At 31.8% G+C, this 21,390-nt stretch overlaps 2 protein-coding genes and 1 non-coding gene across 3 annotated transcripts; 1 reads left to right on the forward strand and 2 right to left on the reverse strand.

Moving 5' to 3' along the window:
* Window positions 1-888: 888 nt before the first annotated feature.
* Window positions 889-3,245, forward strand: LOC100813769 (LOB domain-containing protein 20). Its single transcript, XM_003537099.5, has 2 exons — window positions 889-1,305; window positions 2,815-3,245. Exons 1-2 carry the CDS (start codon window positions 913-915, stop codon window positions 3,139-3,141), a joined length of 720 nt encoding a protein of 239 aa, XP_003537147.1. The 5' UTR covers window positions 889-912; the 3' UTR covers window positions 3,142-3,245.
* A 10,732-nt stretch (window positions 3,246-13,977) lies between these two features.
* MIR4365 (microRNA MIR4365) lies at window positions 13,978-14,073 on the reverse strand. The gene has a single exon (NR_126605.1). It is a non-coding gene; the product is annotated as a microRNA MIR4365 (primary transcript).
* Window positions 14,074-15,345: 1,272 nt separating this feature from the next.
* LOC100814833 (myosin-binding protein 7) lies at window positions 15,346-19,489 on the reverse strand. The gene is made up of 4 exons (XM_003537101.5): window positions 18,963-19,489; window positions 17,164-18,672; window positions 16,584-16,630; window positions 15,346-15,703 (listed from the first exon to the last, which is right to left on the reverse strand). Exons 2-4 carry the CDS (start codon window positions 18,478-18,480, stop codon window positions 15,595-15,597), a joined length of 1,473 nt encoding a protein of 490 aa, XP_003537149.1. The 5' UTR covers window positions 18,481-18,672; window positions 18,963-19,489; the 3' UTR covers window positions 15,346-15,594.
* Between the last annotated feature and the right edge of the window lie 1,901 nt (window positions 19,490-21,390).

Here is a 21,390-nt window from a genome sequence, read left to right on the forward strand (position 1 = left end):
TATATATATATATATATATATATATATATACACACACTAATGCATTGTATTTTACTATTTTTTATTTGGTGTCCAATTGATAGACATCTTATATAATAATGTTTTTCATGCTTGCATGGTGGGGATAATACTGAACAATATTGAATATAGTGAATATACATATTAAGGATGGGAAGTTTCATTGTGGTCCTTTAAGGGTAGCTAGAGTGCGGTCGTTTGTTGTTATAATAAAAGTGGAAAAAATATACAAATTTAGGTAATATTATATTTCTTTTTAATATATTATATTAAATATAAAATTTTTATTACCAGTTTAATTACAGTTAAAAATTAAACTTTGAACTAATACCTTTATCAGTTGAATGACCAATCTAATTCTAAAAGCTGCTTAAAAGTACTAAGTCTCACTCCCACAAGTTCCCTTCCCAAACTCATTCTCGGTGGCTTAAAATGACCCTTATTAATCAATCTTTTATTTCTTATAAGATAAAAAATAAAATAAAGAAAATGGGTAATCTTGGATGAGAATCCTCTACCCACGAGAACCATACATGTCAGGTTCTACCATCCCACACGCGAAGAGTAACAAATGTTGCACAGTTCATGTGTTCCCCCCCGGCCACCACAAAGACAACCTTTTCAAGTTTCACATAACTACTCTTTCATCATATCTCAATATTATATACATAGAATCTAACAAACATGCTAACGGCAACAACAATTTCATCACATGCACGTGCTCCCTCACATTCTCCCTCACCAACCTTAAACGTTTTCTTTTTCAAACAACAAAAGCCTCACCACACTCACAAGACTAACGTGCACTCCCCACAACATATAAGCATCACCACCACCCCTTTCGCTTTTACTCTCTAACATCATAATTAATACTCCAATTAATTAATTGTTAGCATGGCGGAGTCCCAAGGTGAAGGTGGTGGTGACAGTGGCGCTTCTGGAAGCAGGCGTAGAGGCATTGCTTCCAGGCGCGCCATGGCAGCACAAACACAAGATGAAGCAATGGTGGAATCTTCACCCGCAACACCATGTGGGGCATGCAAGTTCTTGAGGAGGAGGTGCATTGAAGGGTGCATCTTTGCACCCCACTTTGGTAATGACCAGGGTGCAGCCAAGTTTGCAGCTGTGCACAAGGTGTTTGGTGCTAGCAATGTGTCAAAGCTCTTGTCCAACATTTCGGTGAACCGCCGCAATGAAGCAGTGACAACAATATCATATGAGGCTCAGGCAAGGTTGTCTGATCCAGTTTATGGTTGTGTCTCCACCATCCTTGCTCTGCAACAGCAGGTAGTTTTTTTTTAAAAGAAAAATCATATATGTCTTTTTTATGTATCACTAAAAAATTAGGTTCAGAAAAATTTCTCTCTCAAATTAAAATAATATCTTATAACGAAAAAATGATAAGTTAAAATAAAATTGACATTAAATCAGAATTTAATAGGCATGTATTCCAATTGATCAGAAATCATCTAAATAATTATTATAAGAGACAAAAAATTATATATAAAATAATTTGTGATTGGATGATATTATAAAATATTTTTATCAAACTAACAAATTATTCTAAATGATAATTTATGATTGTATGATAATATCCACAATCAATTTATAGTTTCTTATATTATTATTAGTTTATAATCAAATTTCTTATATTATGTAGAATGTTATTTCTAATTGGTGAAAGAATATTCATTGATATCGTAGGACTGGATATATATTATTAATTTTGTGGGAAGGAATTTCCTCATGTGACATTTTGGTCGTGTGAAATTACAGTCTTTAATTCAAAATAAGACAGAGAAAATTTAAATAATAAAAGAATGAAGACATGAAGTTTTGATGATGGAGATTTTTACATGAGAAAATCCAAGTGGTCTCCCTTGAGAGGAATCCACTCCCTTTTGTATTCTGTAACAGCATAACTCATCGTGATTTCCGCTTCAGTTTAATTTCATGAATGTCACTTCAAATTCATTGTAGCTTTCCTCAAATATTCTTCTTACTAAATAGGTCTGTTTTTTGTTAACAATATTTAAGAATTTTCAATCGGAATACAATAAAAATTAAATGATAAATAAGATCATGTTAAGTTTAATTCTTTCTGCTTTAAATTGGTATGTATTAAATTATTAATATATCTTCTTTACCAAGTTGTGAATACGGAATTTGAAGAAACGTTTCTTTAGTACCTAATTAAAGGGTTGGTCAAGATCATGTTATTCATGTTTGATTTTTAAAATGGATAAGCAAGTGTATGTAACAGGTGTATCGCAAATGATCTTGTGCATGCTCATACATCCTAAATAAATTCAAAGATACAAAATGGGCCGGGGTGCTATTTTGTAATTTCAATGTCTAGAATTACTCTATATTTTATTATTTGACAATACTACTTTAAATTTGTTTCCAGCGAAAATAGAACAAAAGAAAATTAAAGTGAAAATAAGGAGATATTTTTCTAATTAGAAGTAAAAATAAAACAGAAAACATTTTCTTAAATAAATAATCCTACATATTCAATGGTATAACTCAATTGAGAACACACAAAACTTGTAGAGAGGACAAACATGAGTTTAATTCCATACAATATATCTTTTGAGAGAGATGAAGAGCTTTTAACTGTGACTAATTAAGTCTTGGATCAATGATTAATTTTATGGTTAGTCCAACAATTAAAATTTATGAGAATACTTAGGGTTTTTTCACTGAGTGAAAGGCTCTTATTACTATGCTTAAAAAAATTAAATAATCCTTAATTTTTTATCTATGAAATTGCTGATTTTTTATCCAATCCAGGTGGCAACTTTGCAAGCAGAGCTAGCTATGTTGCAAACTCAGCTGATGAATAGTAGGTTTGCCTATGCAAGTGCACTTCAGACCACACAGCTACAACAACCAAATATGAATGCAGGAGCACTACAACCAGCATATTCCAACAACTCATGTGCTTCAACCAACCTTCTGAACTTGAGCAGCTTCAACAATAACACTGGCTTTGACCTTGAAATGGACACAGCACCCTCCTCATCAAGTTTGGAGCCTCTTCAACTCACAAGGTTGCCCCTATGTAAGGAAGAGGATGAAGAAGAAAGCAAGACTCAGCAAGCCTTTAACCATCGTTGAGTAACTAGTTTCCCTGTTTGTTTATATTATTATGTTAGTATGTTAGTATTACTCTTTGTTGGCTTCGACTTCATATATAATTAAATATTGCCATTCATGATTAATGTAATGTATCTCATGAAATCGTTATATATATATTATTTAATATTTAATTTGCATGATATATGTATCTCATATATATATATATATATATATATAATCCATAAAAATCAAAGAAACTATCATGACAGGACTGCGTTTAAAGAAATTAGAGCTTAAGAAAAAAATTGATGAAATATTATTTTTTAATTTTTATATTATTCTTCTAGATTTTTTAGTTGTAAAATCATTTATCAATATTTTATAATCTAGTGAACCCAAAGAGTTGGTATAATGTTGTAAGGTCTTGTTGCACTCACGAGTATAAACAATCTATTTAGTGAGTAAGATGAGTCTTTGACCCAGTGAGGGACACTCATGATCTCTGGTCTAAGACAAAAAAAAAAATCTAATAATTTTGAAATTTCACTCTCAATAGATAAAATAATTAATTCATAACATTGTTGATCTTATATAACAATTTTAATTCGAAAAACTCTTTTTAGTAACAGCTGTTTTAGGTATTATTAATAATTAATTACAAGACAATATAATTATTTAAGCTCATAATTAAAGTGTTTACAATATACCATTAAAAATGTAACTTTAAAAGTTCAATGACCATTTGTCTAGGAATGATTTAGGTATGTGAATTTTGAAAAATTAATTATTATAATCTCATTGTCACTATTGAGTCTTATATAATTTATGATATCATTAATTTGTTTAGTTGTTGTGCTTGTGATTGTGTGTCACTAATGAATATCAATCAAAAGGCATAAGGCAAAGGCCTAAGTTACATTGTTATATATATGATCATGTGTCAGAAGTTTATAATATACATAACTCATATATTTTATTTAATTAATTGAGTTAGATCTCTTAATTTATTGTGTTATATATAATACAAGGATAAGGTAAAATATTATCATATCCTTTTCTTCTCTCTCTTTTTTTATGAAGAAAAAATGATATGATGTCTTTGTGAAGGATATATAAGATGTGGACCCTTCTCAACCTTAGTTTATTAATTTAAGGAAGAAAAAAAGCTTATAACTTACTCTGTCTTTTTTTGTAATTCTCTTCAACACATTTTTTCTTCAACCCTCATATATGTTCAATATACTTAATATGTTAATTACTTAAAATATTGTGATGTTTTTTTAAGCGTTTAAATGATCATATATTAAATCTACTTAATATCGTATTACTTAGAATAGTAATGATGTTTTTTAAACAATTAAAATTATTATTCATTCAAAAAAAGCTATAAAAAACTGTTCCATGGTCCAACATAAATGTTGAGTATAAGAGCAACTTTTGATAGTTTTTATTTACAGTTCTTTTTTTTTTTTTCACTTTTCATAACTCATGAAAACTAATTTCCGTAACATAAAACTTAAAATTATGAAAATCTATAGTACAATTTTTTATACATTACAAAAAAATTATATATATTACCAAAACTAATTTTTGTAATGTATTAGAAAATAAATATATTACAGAAGTTAGTATTCATAAAATTCGTGAAAGTAAAGAGTGTGTGTGTTAAAATTAAGAAAACCAAAAAGATAAAAAAAAAATATGAACCATCAATTTAAAATTAAAAAAAAAAATCTAACAATCCAAATTGAGTTTCCCATGGTGGGAGACTTATACAAGTCTCGCGCGATTTCCATTGGTTGCTAGGTGCACCCAGCATTATTGCTAGTGCACCTAGCAATTTAAGTGAAGTGACAAAAATATCTTTCACTTAAATTTTAAAAACCCTACTTCCTGTGCTTTACTATTCCTCGTCCATATGTCGTCATCTCCCTTCTCTTCTTCACGTTGCGCCTTCGTCTTCTTGCTTCCTCTTCCTTGGTTTCCTTTGCATCACCGCCATTGGTTGCTTCCGTTGTCGGCATTAAGGATGTCTCCATCGCTCTGTGTCGCTTCCACCACTGAGGTAAGCTTCCTTCTCCTTCATTAATGGCAGCTTGGTGGTGGTTGGGTTCCGTATACTACATATGAATTATATAATCCGTATGAGTTATACGAATCATATGTTATTTTTTAAATTATTAAAAAATGTATTAAATTTTTTTTAATAGTAAAAGTTTTTTTTTTATAAAAAGTATTATTTTCTTTTCTTTTTTAAATAGGTTCTTTTATGAAATATAAATATATTATTTTCTTTTTTTGTTTGTAAATAGTTATTGTTTATTTTATAAATAAAAAATAGTTTTTGAATTATGATTTGAAATAGTAATTTTTTTTGTAATTGTAAATATATAAATTTTAATTTTGTTTTAAAAATAGGTATTGTTTGTGTTTTAAATAAAAATAGTTTATTTTGAATTATGTTTTGAAATAGTTATTTATTTTAATTGTAAATATATTAATTTTTGTATTTGTTTTTAAATAGTTTTTTTGTATGAAATATAAATATATTATTTTGTCATTTGTTTGTAAATAGTTATTGTTTATTAGATAAATAAAAAAAAATTATTTTGATATGTTTTTAAATAGTTATTTCTTTTAATTCTAAATATATTGATTTTGTTTTTCTTTTAACTCTAAAATAATTTTTTTTATTTAGGAATGATTGTATTGTAATTGATTTAAGTATTGTTTGAATTTTGACATAAATTTCTATGTATTTGCAAATTTACAGATTATGGTTAGAATTAGAAGTTTAGGTTGTGCCTTAGGCAGAGTTATAGGAAGAGCCTTAGGGAGAAAAGATAATCGTGATTCAAATGATACTCCCCAGCGACGAAGGCCCACAACATCCGCATGTAGGCAATGGGAAGTTGTCGATGTTGTTGTCGATGTTGTTGAGGATGCTCCTCACGTGGATCACGCAGCTAAAGAGGTCTTCCAACATGTTGAAGAAGCAGGTGTTGATGCCCAGGATTTTCTAGGTGGGTCGTGTGATACATCAGTGCTAACTGCCTATGTTGATCATGTTGCAGTCATTGCTTAGAATGAAGAGATATTTATAGTTTTTAATAAATTGTATTTCAATAAGTATTTGTTATTATTGTTAAAATTATTTAATTTTTTTTTAGGAACGTCCTAAATTGAAGTTATCCTCCCATGGAATGAAGGTTCAGAAATTCAAGACGCCTGCTGCTGAGATTGAAGGGTTAGTTGCTACCATAGGATTAAGTCCTTTGATTGCATGTTCATTGGACACTGGCGATCGGGGACTTATATCAACTTTTATGGAGAGGTAGCATAAGGAAACGAGCAGTTTCTATCTTCCAGTAAGAGAGGTCACCATCACCCTCGATGATGTGGCCTATTTGCTTCATCTGCCCATCATAGGCGCGTTCCACAGCTTCGACACTCTTCATTTTGACGAAGTGGTGTTGATGTTAGTGGAGTTACTTGAAGTCACTAAAGATGAAGCTAGAGCTGAGACAGTACAGTGTCATGGAGCATGCGTACGCCTATCGTGGCTACGAGAGATTTATCATAGTAAATGTGAGGCCAGACACTGGAATGTAGCAGCTCGAGCTTATTTGCTACATTTGTTAGGTTGCACTATTTTTGCTAACAAGAGTGCAATACACATGCATGTGGTGTTCTTGGACGCCTTTCGAGACCTTAGTCATAATGGAAGCTACGCATGGGAGCTACCGTCCTAGTGTATATGTACGATAATTTGAATAATGCTTGTAAGAGCGGTGACAGACAACTTGCTGGATATATCACACTATTACAGGTAATTGTCATTGATTGTTATTTAATTGTTTTTAATATGTTCATTTTAATTTTTTTTGTTCTGATCAAATTTGTGTAGTGTTGGATTTATGAGCATTTTACATCTATTGCTGAGGCTTTTACAGACTCAGACTATGATGAAAGGTCACCACATGCCTACCGTTGGACATCTACGAAGGCATTACTAGTATTGACGTATTGGAAGCATCTAGATCGACTAACGACTGTTGATGCTTGCTGGATGTCTTAGGTGACCACGGTGCAGTTTGACCTCATTTCATGTTTTTTTGGACATATCCGATGGGATCCCATTGTTGTCATACACCGATCAGAGAGGGTGGTGAGGCAATTTGGGTATGTTCAAACGATTCTTCTACACTGTCCGGGTTCAAGATTATGCTTCAAAGATATTGATGACAGATGGATGCATTTCTCTGACTACCTTGCACCGGTGGGCCAGATTTGTGTTGTGCCTGGACAATATGCACCAGACTACATGGACAATGTGCACCAGGCTGACACAGCCTAGTGATCCACCCAGACATCCATCTATCATGCAAGATGAGACATATGTGGAACCAAATGTGCTAGAGTACCCGGTGGCGACAGTAGCTACGGAGGAAGCACCTGCACCAGCACCTTCTGATGTGGAGCAGCCTAGACATGCAGTGGTAACATATATATTCATGTTATTCTTAATTTCATTTAATTTAATTATGCAATATGATTATACCTTATTTGTTGTTGTCAATATCATAGGAGGCTTGCCAAGCAATTGCAGAAATGTTGGAGTGGTTGCTCAACCTAAGGATGATGACTAAAGGCACAGAAACATACGATGTCATGCAAGACTGCCTAAGGATCATTAAGGGTGTCATTATGGATCGCAATGTATATGTGCGGCCGCGACGAAGGCGGCGCACGGATCACGCATAAAGACATTTATAATTTTTTACAAAAATTTGTAGACTATGTTTATCATTTTATTTGATTTGACAACATTTTTGTTTTAGCAATTTTATTTGAATTTTTTTATATTACTATGGACAAACATAAATTATTTAACCCTAAAGTGTAACACTAAACCCTGGTTTTCACGTCACAATTAACTCTAACACCGCACGTAAGACTAAACCCTAAGTATTATAGTAACCCTAAACAGTGAACTTTAACATAAAGTATAATACATAATTACATGAATTTCCAGTAAAACAATTATATATTAATGTAGTATATTACAATGTCACTCTTCACTCTCCACTTAAATCAAAATAGTCTCTTTTCAACAAGTAGGGACCTCTTTAATTCCTCAAGTTTGCATATGTCACTAAAGAGGTTGATATACTCATCAAATCATTTGACAAGTTCTTTAAGCAAATGGTTGTGCACCAATGACCATGAATCTTCACCCATACCTAATAACACAGCAATTGCACGATATCCATAGTTATCGTTAGCTTTCACATCCACAATGTTTTCAATGAAATTGTGAATGAATGGATGAAATTGATCCAACATCGGCATAATCCTTCTTGGAATGGCCTAGTCAGAAGATGATGCACTACGTTTGACTGAAGAATCACTATTTTGCACAGAATGTAAAGCATCAACATACTTCCAATAAGAAGGATCACACTTTGTTTATCTTTGGTGTTTGGTCATCAATTTCTTCTGTGCACCTTTGGTGTTGACCTTCTCTGGAGGATGACACATAGAGTTTAGATCAATGTAGGCAATTTCTCGGAGTTTACTCTTTAGAGTAACTTTGCCACAAACATCAAACTCTTCAAATCGCTTGGATATAGTTTCCATCTCTTCGGTTATGGTCACTTGGGGCTCAGATAACCCTTGGTCTGAAAAACTTAGCCTCCGCCAAAACATATAGATTGTCTCAAGTGGTATGATACCAAGAACATATTTGGATATCTCACATGTACATGGAAGACCGTGAGTAATTCTCATGACACATCCACAACGAGAAGGGTTTTTGTCAGCATAATGTACACGCTCATACTCAGCAGCAATCTGATTTAAAGCATACCTTGATACCATGCCAAGTAGCCTCTTGTATAAGGTAATTTTAAAAACATTTTCAACCACATATGTACTTGCCTCAAAGGATGCCTTAATTTCTATGTGTTGCAACGTGATCATGTTGTTCATGGCATCCCAAACACTACATAGGTCTCCAAGGTTATTTTGTAACAATCTTTTTAAAGCTCAATGAGCAGATTCAACCCTACATTTTAAATACACAAAAAGCATTAAACAAATACAATAATTAAAATCCATGAATTCCTCAACCCTAATAAAAAAATATAAACATTTTCATACCTGTTTGTTGCTGTGTTTCCTAAGTACATCACCTTATTCGTCCAGGCTTTAACAAATTTTTCCTTGTGATGAATTATCCATGTTTCATTGACATAGTCAACAAACATTGGTCATGGTGAACAAGCAATTTCAAACTTCTTAAGGCAATCATCGAATTGATGCTTGGAACAACAATCAACCAAACTCCCCTCAGGCATCCATAACATACTCCCTTGCATTTTTTAACCAATTATGGATTTACATTTTGCCTTGACATTCTTGTCGATGTGAAACCTACACAAAAAGTTGGTACACTCAGGGAATACAGTTTTCACGGCATTCATCAATGCTAGGTCTCTGCCGGTGACAACAGGGAGGGCATCATGTCTCAAAAAAATACCTCGAAACTGTTCGAGAGCCCAGACCACATTATTTAGACATTCTCCCTCCAAATATGCAAAACCAGTAGAGAATGTCATCCTCGTTGGTATTACACCAACAAAGTCAAGTAACGGGAGCCTGTACCTGTTTGTTTTGTAGGTACTATCTATCAAAAACACCAAATTACATGCATTGCATAACTTCACCGCATCTGGATGACACCAGAAGATATCACATACAACATTTTCATCCTTTAATCTATGTCAATGAATATACTAATCCCATTCAAGAAGTTTCATTAGATGTTGCATTTCAGTATCATTGCCTCTTATGGAATAATGGTATGCACTTCTTGCATTATATATTTGTTTGATTGTTGTACAACTATTGGCATTATGCTCCTTCAACGTTAGCAGAATATTTCTTGGCTTCACCATTGACTTTGTCATATAAGTAATAATTGTCTTATCATCCTTGGCAATCGGCCAGAGTATGGATGTCCAACTAATGACTTGGCCAATTCAAGATTATGACTCCCACACATTAACTTCACATCCATCATTGGCCTCCAACCACTGGTTTCCAACGAAACTTAAAAGGACACCCACATTTCCTACTGCCAGTATCTTTTCTGACAAAATCTTTCTTCCTAGACCTACACTGACCACTCTTTTCACAACCAATTAACACAAATGAAGTCATTCCTTTCATACCAATGTTTATGTCTGACCTCATAATTACCGTGACAAATCCAATTTTATAAGCAACTGATTGAGTCTATTGCAAAACATAATCTCGGGTAGCAAACACCTACAATGCAATCCACATAAGTTTAGTCTTCAAAAGGACATTCATTTTATTAATTTAATAACAATAAATCATATTATTACCTGAGAAGTATTAAACGCATAAGAACAATCAACATATTCTTCATTCACACCAACTTCGTCTTCATTTTCATCATTCATATCAACTTCTTCAGACATTATATTCTCATACATCTATTAATCTTCGTCCATCTTAACAAGAGATTCAAAATTTTCAATATCACAAACAAACAACCCCTAACCGCACCATACATATACTATCACACAAAACCCTACGTAATTTTTTACTGCATATCATTTTATAAACATTAAAATTGATAACCCTATGTATTAAAAACCAATAACATCAACTTTTTATTCTTACAATTCATAACCATATAATACATAAAAAATTATAACCGTAGCATATGTAGTAAAATAAATTATTTTATTCAACTTAATCTAATTCATCAAATTATTACCTCACAAAACAATCAATTTTAGACCACAAAAACTCAAATAAATTATCCATACATTACAACTATAAATTATCTTACAAATTATACCATTTTCAAAATATAAAAATAAGTAATTATAAATTAATTATCAATCTACACTTCTTTAAAAATATTTAAAACAATAATACGAATTACATTTCAAATAAACATATAAACAAATAATTTTTCTTTACACATTAAATTAATATTTTTAACAATCATACTAACATACTTATAATTTAAAAAATTTAAAAATTTAATATTTATTTTAATTTAAAAAAGAAATTAAAAATCTGTATGTCATACGGAGTTAACAAATATATTTTATATATTGAAAAGCTCATTATATAATTTTTGTGTCTATTATATATAGCGACACTATTTGTTTACAACATAATGTGTCTATTAGCTTAGTTAGTTTGAGTGTTCTATTAATAATGCAGAAGGCACAAGTTCGAGCTTGGACCATTAATCCGTATGAGTTAAAAAAAAAACTCATACGAATTGACCATCCGTATGAGTCATACTATACAGATCGTCGATCCGTGAAAAAGTGAAGGGCATTTTAGCCCTATTACTGTGTTGCTGGGTGCCCAAAGCAACTGCCTTAAGTGTGTTGTAGGCCCAATACGGATTGGCAATCCGTATGGACCAACGGATTGACAATCTGTAAAAGAAAAAATCTCATACGGATTGTTATAAGTTAAAAAAAACTTATACGAATTGATGATGCGTATGGGTCATACGGATCGTCAATCCGTATGGCTCATATGGATCATCAATTCATATGGATCGTCAATCCAAGAAAAAGTAAAGGACATTTTAGTCCTTTCTCTGCGTTGCTGGGTATCCCAGCAAAAATACTGGGCCCAAAGCAACTGCCTTAAGGGAGTTGCTAGGTACACCCAGCAACATTGCTGGTGCACCTAGCAATTATGTGAATGGGCAAAATTGCCCTTGTTTAAAAAATGTGAATACCTTCATACGGAAAAAGGTTCTTTCATTGTTGTTATTTTCAATTGCGGAAGAACCTTCTTTCGTGCCATCTCGTGGAAGAACTTCTTCTGCAAGAAGCCACGGAAGAAGGTTCTTCCGCTGTTCGCGGAAGAATCTTCCGCTGTTGTTATTTTCAACTACAGAAGAACCTTCTCCCATGAGTTAATTTGTTTTTTTGGTTTTTAAATTTTTGGATTATTTTGTATTTGCCTATGTTATTTTGTATTTTGTATTTTACTATTACAAAATTTAATGCATATTTAATTCGGATTATTTTTACAAAATAAAAAATATTTATTTAATATATATTAAATTTTGTAATAGTAAAATAAATTTGTGATAGTAAATATTTTTTATTTTTAAAAAAATATATGAATTAAATATTTTTTATTTAATTTGGGTTACTATTACAAAATTTAATGTATATTTAATTTGGATTACTATTACAAAATTTAATGCATTAAATATTTTTGTAATAGTAACCCGAATTAATGCATTAAATATTTTTTATTTAATTCGGGTTACTATTATAAAATTTAATGCATTAAATATTTTTGTAATAGTAACCGAATTAAATATGCATTAAATATTTTTTATTTAATTCAGGTTACTATTACAAAATTTAATGCATATTTAATTCGGGTTACTATTATAAAATAAAAAAATATTTATTTATTATATATTAAATTTTGTAATAGTAAAAAATTTGTGATAGTAAATATTTTTTATTTTAAAAAAATATATGGATTAAATAATTCGTATGATTTATATCAAAATTAATTATCACAAAATTTATTATTTAAATTTACATACGCATTAAATATGCATTAGAAATTGTAGTGATATGTATAGTAACATTATTTATTTTATAACCTAATTGGCTCATTATCCAGAGCGTTGTGCTAATAACTCTTTCATTTGTTATTTCATGCGGAAGAACCTTCTTTCGCACTCTGAAGAACTTCTCTGCAAAACCACGAAGAGTCTCGCTTTCCGAAGAATCTTCCGTTTTATTTCAACTACAGAAGACTCTCCTGAGTTAATTGTTTTTTTGTTTTTTTTTATTTTTATTTCCTATTTATTTTTATTTTGTATTTTACTATTACAAATTTAATGCATATTTATTCGATATTTTTACAAATATATTATTATATATATTTTGTATAGAAAATAAATTTGTGATATAAATATTTTTATTTTAAAAAATATGAATTAATATTTAATTTGGGTTACTATTACAAAATTTAATGTTATTATTTTGATTAATATTATATTAATATAACCCGAATTATGCATTAAATATTTTATTAATTCGGTTACTATTATAAAATTAATGCATTAAATATTTTTGTAATAGTAACCCAATAAATATGCATTAAATATTTTTATTTAATTCATTACTATTACAAAATTTAATGCATATTTAATTCGGTTACTATTATAAAATAAAAAAAATATTTATATATATTAAATTTGTAATAGTAAAAAATTGTATAGTAAATATTTTTTTTTAAAAAATATATGGATTAAATAATTCGTATGATTATATCAAAATTAATTATCACAAAATTTATATTTAAATTTACATACGCATTAAATATGCATAAAATTGTAGTGATATGTATATAACATTATTTATTTTATAACCTAATTGCTCATTATCCCAGAGCGTGCTAATAACCTATATATTTTTTAAAAATAAATATATACTATCACAATTTTTTTTACTATACAAAATTTAATATATATTAAATAAATATTTTTATTTTGTAAATAATCGAATTAAATATGCATTAAATTTGTAATAGTAAAATATAAAATATAAAATAATATAGGCAAATACAAAAATAATCCAAAAATTTAAAAACCAAAAAAATAAATGAACTCACGGAAGAAGGTTCTTCCGCAGTTAAAAATAACAACAGCGGAAGAACCTTCTTACATGTGATCTCGCAGTAGAACTTCTTCCGCAGGAATCCACGGAAGAAGGTTCTTCCGCTGTTGTTATTTTCAACTGGGGAAGAACCTTCTTCTGTGGCTTCCTACAAAAGAAGTTCTTCCACGAGATGGCATGGAAGAAGGTTCTTCCGCAGTTAATGTTACAACTGTGGAAGAACCTTCTTCCATGCGATCTCGCGGAAGAAGTTCTTCCGCAAGAATTCACGGAAGAAAGTTCTTCCGCTGTTGTAATTTACAACTACCGAAGAACCTTCTTCCGTGGCTTCCTGCGAAAGAACTTCTTCCGTGAGATGACACGGAAGAAGGTTCTTCCACAATTGTAACATTAACTGCGAAACATTAAGGGATATTTTGGAAATTATAAAAAATTGTTGGGTGCACCAGCAATCTTGCTGGGTGCCCCTAGCAATTCCCCTGCCTTAAGTGTGCTGCATGTGCATGGTGCGCTCTTTTGACCTTGGCTGGTATGGGTTTTCCTGCGATTTGACCAAATGTAATTTGTTTTGCTCTGAGTATGACATGGTAAGAGAGTTGCTTTTCATTTTTTAAAAAAAAATATTATAATAAGAAAAAAATAATTAATCAATCATTTTATATAAAAAATTAAAAAATAACAAAACATTAAATTTTTTGGATTAAATTTAGTTTTGTTATTGTGGTACCCATGAAGTTGTAAAAATTTATAAAATCTTAACTATAGTTTTATACCACAATTTAAAACCTTGACTTCCTAACTAAAGTTATCTAGTTCCGTCCCTACATACCAGAAGGCCAAAATATACCCCTTCTTTTTTAACTTATAAACCGTTCCATTTTTCCCTAATAATATTCAAACTCAATATACATAATAAAAGGCACTAGCATTTCTTTAGCTACCCTCAAATTGGGTCAAACATACTTCATTCTTTAAAATAAAAAAATCTGCAAACCTCTCGCATACCTATCCACGAGGTCAACACTTCAAAAGAATGGAGATGGTAAGCAAAGAGCAGCTACAAATTCATTGCACACATACCTTAGTCAAAGTTATTTATAATTAAATTAATAAATTCACAACAAAATCCATTCATTCGTTAGGGAGAACAGAAATTGTGGAGATGAAAGCAAACGTAAAACATGGGCGTCTCCAGTCATTGATTGATCCTTAACCTCATAAAATATACATCATTAATAATTATTAATATAGAACAATTGCTAGTAGAGTGAAAGACATGACAACCCTATTTGCAAACAAATGAATTTACATTACCATACATGAATTTAATCAATGTAAAAGGAATAATAATAATAAAAACATGCACGACCATCCCTTCCGCACTGCAGATTTGAATGTGCGAGTTTGGAAGTTGAAGGTACATACATTTGAATGTGCAACAAACACTATACAAAGTAATAACTGAGATTTTGGATATAAACATTGCATAAAGCGTGACAAAACTTGCAGCAATATGTTATATACAAGATTTGTCCAAAGATGTACCTCGCACTGAACTCCAACAAACCATACAAGTGAGAATGCTCGTATGTCACATCATATCCAAGTTTCACCAAATCAACCAACAAATTACACTCATTTTTCACGTAAATAGCAATAAAAGAACACTGCACAATACACCAATTTTAACGATCCATGGGGAAAAATCAAAATCTCATCGTAGTAGTGTTACTAAAATTCAGTTGTTGCTCCCACATTTGACTAGGGAATTGAAGAGTTAATCCCACACTTGCGTACTTGAAATGCATCTCCATGGCCTTGCACGCGTTCCCTTGTCCAGGAGCATCAGCAAGCCGACACTCTCAAGCGGTAGCCCGAACATATACCTACAGTCACAAGCATTTTAGATGGACAATTTCTTGCCAAGGATCATCAAGGGTAAAGTACGACAATATCAGCAACAAACATTTCTCTTCCTTTGCAGGTTTAAAACAATGCACATAACATAACCTATGAAAACACCTATAAGAAAATACTAGCATATTTAATAGACAACATTACACAGAAATTTGCTAATATCTTTTATAGGGTGGTTTCACAGGGCACTTGTGTTGTTTCAAACCTGGATGCATAATTAACAGAAATCATCAGAATGAAAAAAAAAAAAAGTGCCTATGCTTTGAGGGAACTGTATCAGTATGAGATCATCAATACTGAGAAACATCCTGAAAAGTTCCATAACAAGAACAAATAAAAGCTCATCCCTCCCTTCACAGTAATATCTTCCGATACTGTTCAAAGACGAGATGTTGCCATGTTACAAACAACAAAATAATTTGTAAAAGTAGAAGCTCCATCAATTAGCTTCTATAGAAGCTCTGTATTTGGTTTTATTTCATTAAGCAAAACCTACTTTTAGATTTAAAATATTTTCTAAAATTGTGTTTGGTCCAACTTTCCCTTTGAAGGAAAAGAAAAGTTCAAGGAAAAAAAGGACCAGACCCCAAATCCAATGCATGTTAAATACACTCAATACTTTGATTATCCCAGCCCACTGTAATATAGTTTTAAAGGCAAATGGTGAAACTTCCAAGATACAGATATGACTAAATTCTTAATATTTTATTATAGGAGTAATGAATTATGCCTTATTTCACTCCCTCTTTAGTAAACCACCCATAAATAACAAGACAAAGTTATAAATAAATTCTGCAACAGGTAAAGATATAATTTTAAGCAATCAGAAAAAGTGTAGCTGTCACTTACTTGCTTTGGTGAGCTCTCTTTCTCCAGAAAACAATTGATGAGATCCACTGAATACAAAAAGATGAAATGGCATAAGTTCCATTTTCAAAGCTTTCATCAAATATATGCATGTTTTCAATAATGCAATTAGTAAAAAAATAGCATGCATTGCGAGACAGCACCCACTGCATCTCAATATCTCATACAGTAACGGAGGTGTTACAAAGGCAATGTCTACTACAAAGAGGGAAAACAAAACTGCCAAGAGAACAAAGGAAAAACAGCTTATGAATTATTTCTGCTGTTAAATGAAAGGCATTTCTTTTCATGCATTAATTGACTTCATAAGTTAGCTTGTGAGGCATTTTCATAAACTTGGAAAAGCCAACTTAGCTGAAAACCACTTGCAATAAATTCTTAACCGAAGTAAAGCAATAATAAGCAGAATGACGGAACAATGATTGATTATCTAAATGCAAGCCCAAGACAACACCAAAGGATGGATAGATTAAATAGGATGTGTCCTTCCCCGTCAGATATATCATATATGGAAGAAACACATACAACATATTGCTAGTAACCATTTTCATCTTTAAATTACCTTAACAATTGAAAAGAGCATAGAGTTAGAGTTGCCAGCAAAATACGGTTTCCTTGCCATTTTTCTTTTTGGTGACATCTCTTTGCACAAATGTTGAGCTATTTCCTTCAGTAACACCACCTGTGCTTTATCCGTGCGCATTGAAATGATTGCCTGCCTCATTGATTCCCTATCAGCCTCAAGTGCCTGAAGCCTCATATGAAGCTTCTTTATGTAGGGATCCTCAAAATCAGCAGCATGATTCCCTGACTCCCTAGGAGTGGTTGCATAATCTTCAAAAGCACCAGCTTTGGAATCTGTGAAACCATTATATGGTGCCCCACAATGAACAGAGTCAATTGTATAAATTCTGTCACTCGTATCATCGTCATCCGATGCATTATCTACCTTCTTGAAATTGGAAGGATCCTCTGACTGTGAGAAATAATCTCTCCTATAGTTACTATTGAGCTTGGGAGAATCCATCATAGACTCAGGACCTATTTCTTTTCCCATCCCGCTCAAAGATGCTGAGTCACTGGACGATCTCCTAGGATGCTTAGTCCATCTTGGAGACTGTCCAACGATCACTTTCTCTAGAACATTTTTCCCTGTAAAATCCCCATCCATCTGACTGTAAGTTGAGGTTTTCTCCATTTTAGAAATCCTATTTTCCAAGTTCCTCAAACGGTCACTTGGGGTTTCATCAAACACATATTTCTCTATATCAGTGTCATCATTATCAGCATCCATAGCATCATGCATCACATTACACTTCAAAGGAGGATATTCATAGGTTGGAAGTTCATATTGATCACCCTCAGCCTCGTCCTCGGTAAGACCAAAGCTCATCAACCTGTGTTTGTAAGCCTGAACTTCACAGGTAAGTGACTGAATTATCTGTTCTCTCTTATAGAGCAAATCTTCCAAAGACAGAAGCTCCTCCTGATCATGTGTCATCTTCTCCTCTGCAAAACGCTTGAATTGGCGCGCCTCCATTTGAACCTCCGCCTTCTCCCTCTGCAGCCTCAATATCATCGACATGGCCTCATTGGCCGCTGTGGACGAAGAATTCCTCTCCTCGTCCAACTCAGCATTCAAATCCTGAATGGTTCTCTGCTGCATGCTGACCATCTCGCGTAAGGCCACACATTCATTCTCAATTTCAATCCGCGCAAACGCAGGAATGGGTAATTGGTCGTCCATTTTAAACTCATCAAGCTTCCGTTTAACGGACCGCATCCATGTCCCCGAAGAATGAGCTACCAAGGAGCAACCACATCCACAGTTGCAACACTTCAACAAATCCCCGGAAGATGGGACTACTTCCGAAGCCATAGATCAAAATGCATTCAAAACCCTTAAACAACTTAAAGTCGCTAATAACGTTTCACCAAATAAAAGAGAAATCAACTAACATAAAATTTCATCAATTGGAAATTTGGGATTTATTATAACATTCCCTCTGTCTTTTCCCTTCCCTCTATTCCAAGCACCTTCTCCGCAGGATCAACAAATCAGGCAAAACACCTATAACAAATAAAAGTAAACAACAATGTCAAATTAAACCTAACAACAAAATTCAACAAAAAGAAAAACAGCACCTACAAGGTAAAAAGAATAAAGAAAAACTTCAACCCCAGAACTAAAAATCGATTTTTTTTAATTTCCTTTTTTGCAAACAAGCTCAAAACCTTACCACATAACCTAACTCCCACCCCCCCCCCCCCCCCCAAACCGAGAAACTCAAGGCGAGAAATTTTCCACCAAGAAATAAAAAAGAGGGAAAATAGAAAATAAGAAGAAAAATAAGGACCCACCTCGTAGGAGTTGCCGTTGACGAATCAGTAGCAGCCGGCGGCGAAGGTCGCAAGGAAGAGAAAACAACGCAAATTTTCCCGGAAAATTCAGCTTCTCCTGATAAAATTAGGAACCAAAAAGAATTCCGAAAAAAAAAATTGAAGAAAAAAAGATGCACCAGCTGGTACCAATCCGAGAACAGTTGAATTCTCGCTTTCTTGGAATGAAAGAATGGACAATGGAGGAGCGGGAACGGTGTTTGTTTGGCGGAAAGGAAAAAGTTGAAAGAGAAAAAAAAACGAAAAACGAAAAAACGCAAGAGCGAATTTATTATTCAGAAACCCTAGATTATTTTTTTTTGTGTGTTCATTGATTTTTGGGATGTTTGTTTTATCTGGGTTATCTGATTTTTGGTTTTTGTGGGGGGGAAGAAGCTGTAGCTGATTGATCTCGCTCCCCGAAGAGAGAGAAAGAGAGAAGGACAGAAAAGAACAAAGAGAGAGAGAGAGAGAGAATGAATGAACGGTGAAAATTGTAAACGCCAGGAAAGAGAGAGTGAGCTGTTTGAGGTAGCTTTGTGTCGTTGTCGGAATTTACAACTTTTTTTTCAATGCACTATTTTTTAGTATTATAATAATAATAATGATTAACCTCTTTCTTTTTTTCAAAAGAAAAAGAAAACTATTTATCACATTCTACCAATTTGATAAAATAAAAATATTAGGAAAATTTTAAGCGTGCTTCCCTTTTTTTGGTATAGGTGGAAGGTAAAAAAAAGTTAAATAAAATGAAAGAGAAATTGAATATATATATATATATATATATATATATATATATATATATATATATATATATATATTAACTACATTTTATATTATGTGGGTTTTATTTGTTATTTAAGGTGCTATGTTTTAAGAAAATAATTAATTATATTAATTCTAACTATAATAAAATAATTTTATGTGATTAAAGTTTTCTTATTTTATAAATAATTAATTATATTGTATAGTTAAAGTTATACTTCTACTAGTACATTTGTTTTTAAGATATTATTTAAAAAAGCAATACCTTCTTGATATTTTAAAATAATAAATAACTGGAGAAAGGAAAATATTTTTGAAATGAAAAATATTGTTGGAATCAATGAAATTGAACTCAAATTTGTTAAGCAAATTTTTAGGTATGAGTGAAAATAGGTTAAGTAACCTATCAAGAATTTATGTTATGACTTATATAAGAATTGACCTAGCCTATCTTGTTTATTAAAAAGTAAAAATTAGATATTTTTTAAAAGTTTATTTAAATAAAATGTCAGGCCTTAATTAGGCTTTAAAAAAAAGTTTATTAAGTTTGATAGACGGACATATTGCTATACATAATTATATATAATAAATTACACGATAATTTAAAAGCTATATAATTAATAATTACTAATAAGCATGCTTAGGCCCACTTAGGCCCATAAATGTGTGGCTTATAGGCCATTTTATAAGTTGTCATAATAAGTTTTTTAAACATACTTATAAGTAAGGTCGAGTCAAACCTTTAAAAGAGGCTTGTGGTAGATAGGTCAAGTTAAAGATTTATTTTTTAGTAAAGATCATGTTCAAGCTTACTAAAGGCTAATCTAACTTAACCTATTTTTATCCTTAGTTTCAGGTTCCAACTTTGAGGGGAAAAATGAGAGATTCCATTAAAGTGTGGTGAATTTGATTTTCTACTAGAGATTACTATATTTCACGACAATAAGATGTTAAAAAAAATCACAAATAAAATGAGATGGTGAGAATAATAATTTACTACTCGTCGATTATCAACTCAACATCTATTGAATCTAAGCCAATCGAATCAACATTTGTTGGTATAATAAGTAGTGTTCAAGTAGTTGTTATTGGGATCTTCACCGCTGATGGATCTTCTTCTTACTAGGTTATGCTTCCTCAGAGTTCTCTTGAACATGATTATCTCATATGCACTTCTATTAAAGGAGTTAGGAAGCCAATATCTAATATGAGTAGTTATGGTAGCCAATGAATGTTTGTTTGTCTGGTATTGAATGAGCTCAGGTAGCTGAGTACGTAGCTAAAGGCTTTGATTGCCTAAGATAAAAGTCATATCTTCAAATAGCTTCCTATAGACTTCTTCCCTTATTTTTGGAAATTCCTCAATTATGTGAGTCTCAACATATAGAATTAGTTATGCACTAATTGTTTTCTGTTATGATAGTTAAAAGCAGTTATAGTTAGTTATATTTTCTATTAGTTAGATTGGCGCCAAAAACTGATTGTATATAAGCTGAAACACGTGTATTCATCATTCATTCTTTCAATGAGATTCATTCAATTCATTTGATCAATTGTTGCTTTCTCTGCAAGCTTTTGCTTCTTTCTCTGTTCGTTCATGTTCATCATGAACTTTATGATGGTATAAGAGGTCTTAACTTAAAGA

Source organism: Glycine max, chromosome 10, assembly GCF_000004515.6.
Source record: "Glycine max cultivar Williams 82 chromosome 10, Glycine_max_v4.0, whole genome shotgun sequence".
Classification (NCBI taxonomy): Eukaryota; Viridiplantae; Streptophyta; class Magnoliopsida; order Fabales; family Fabaceae; genus Glycine; species Glycine max.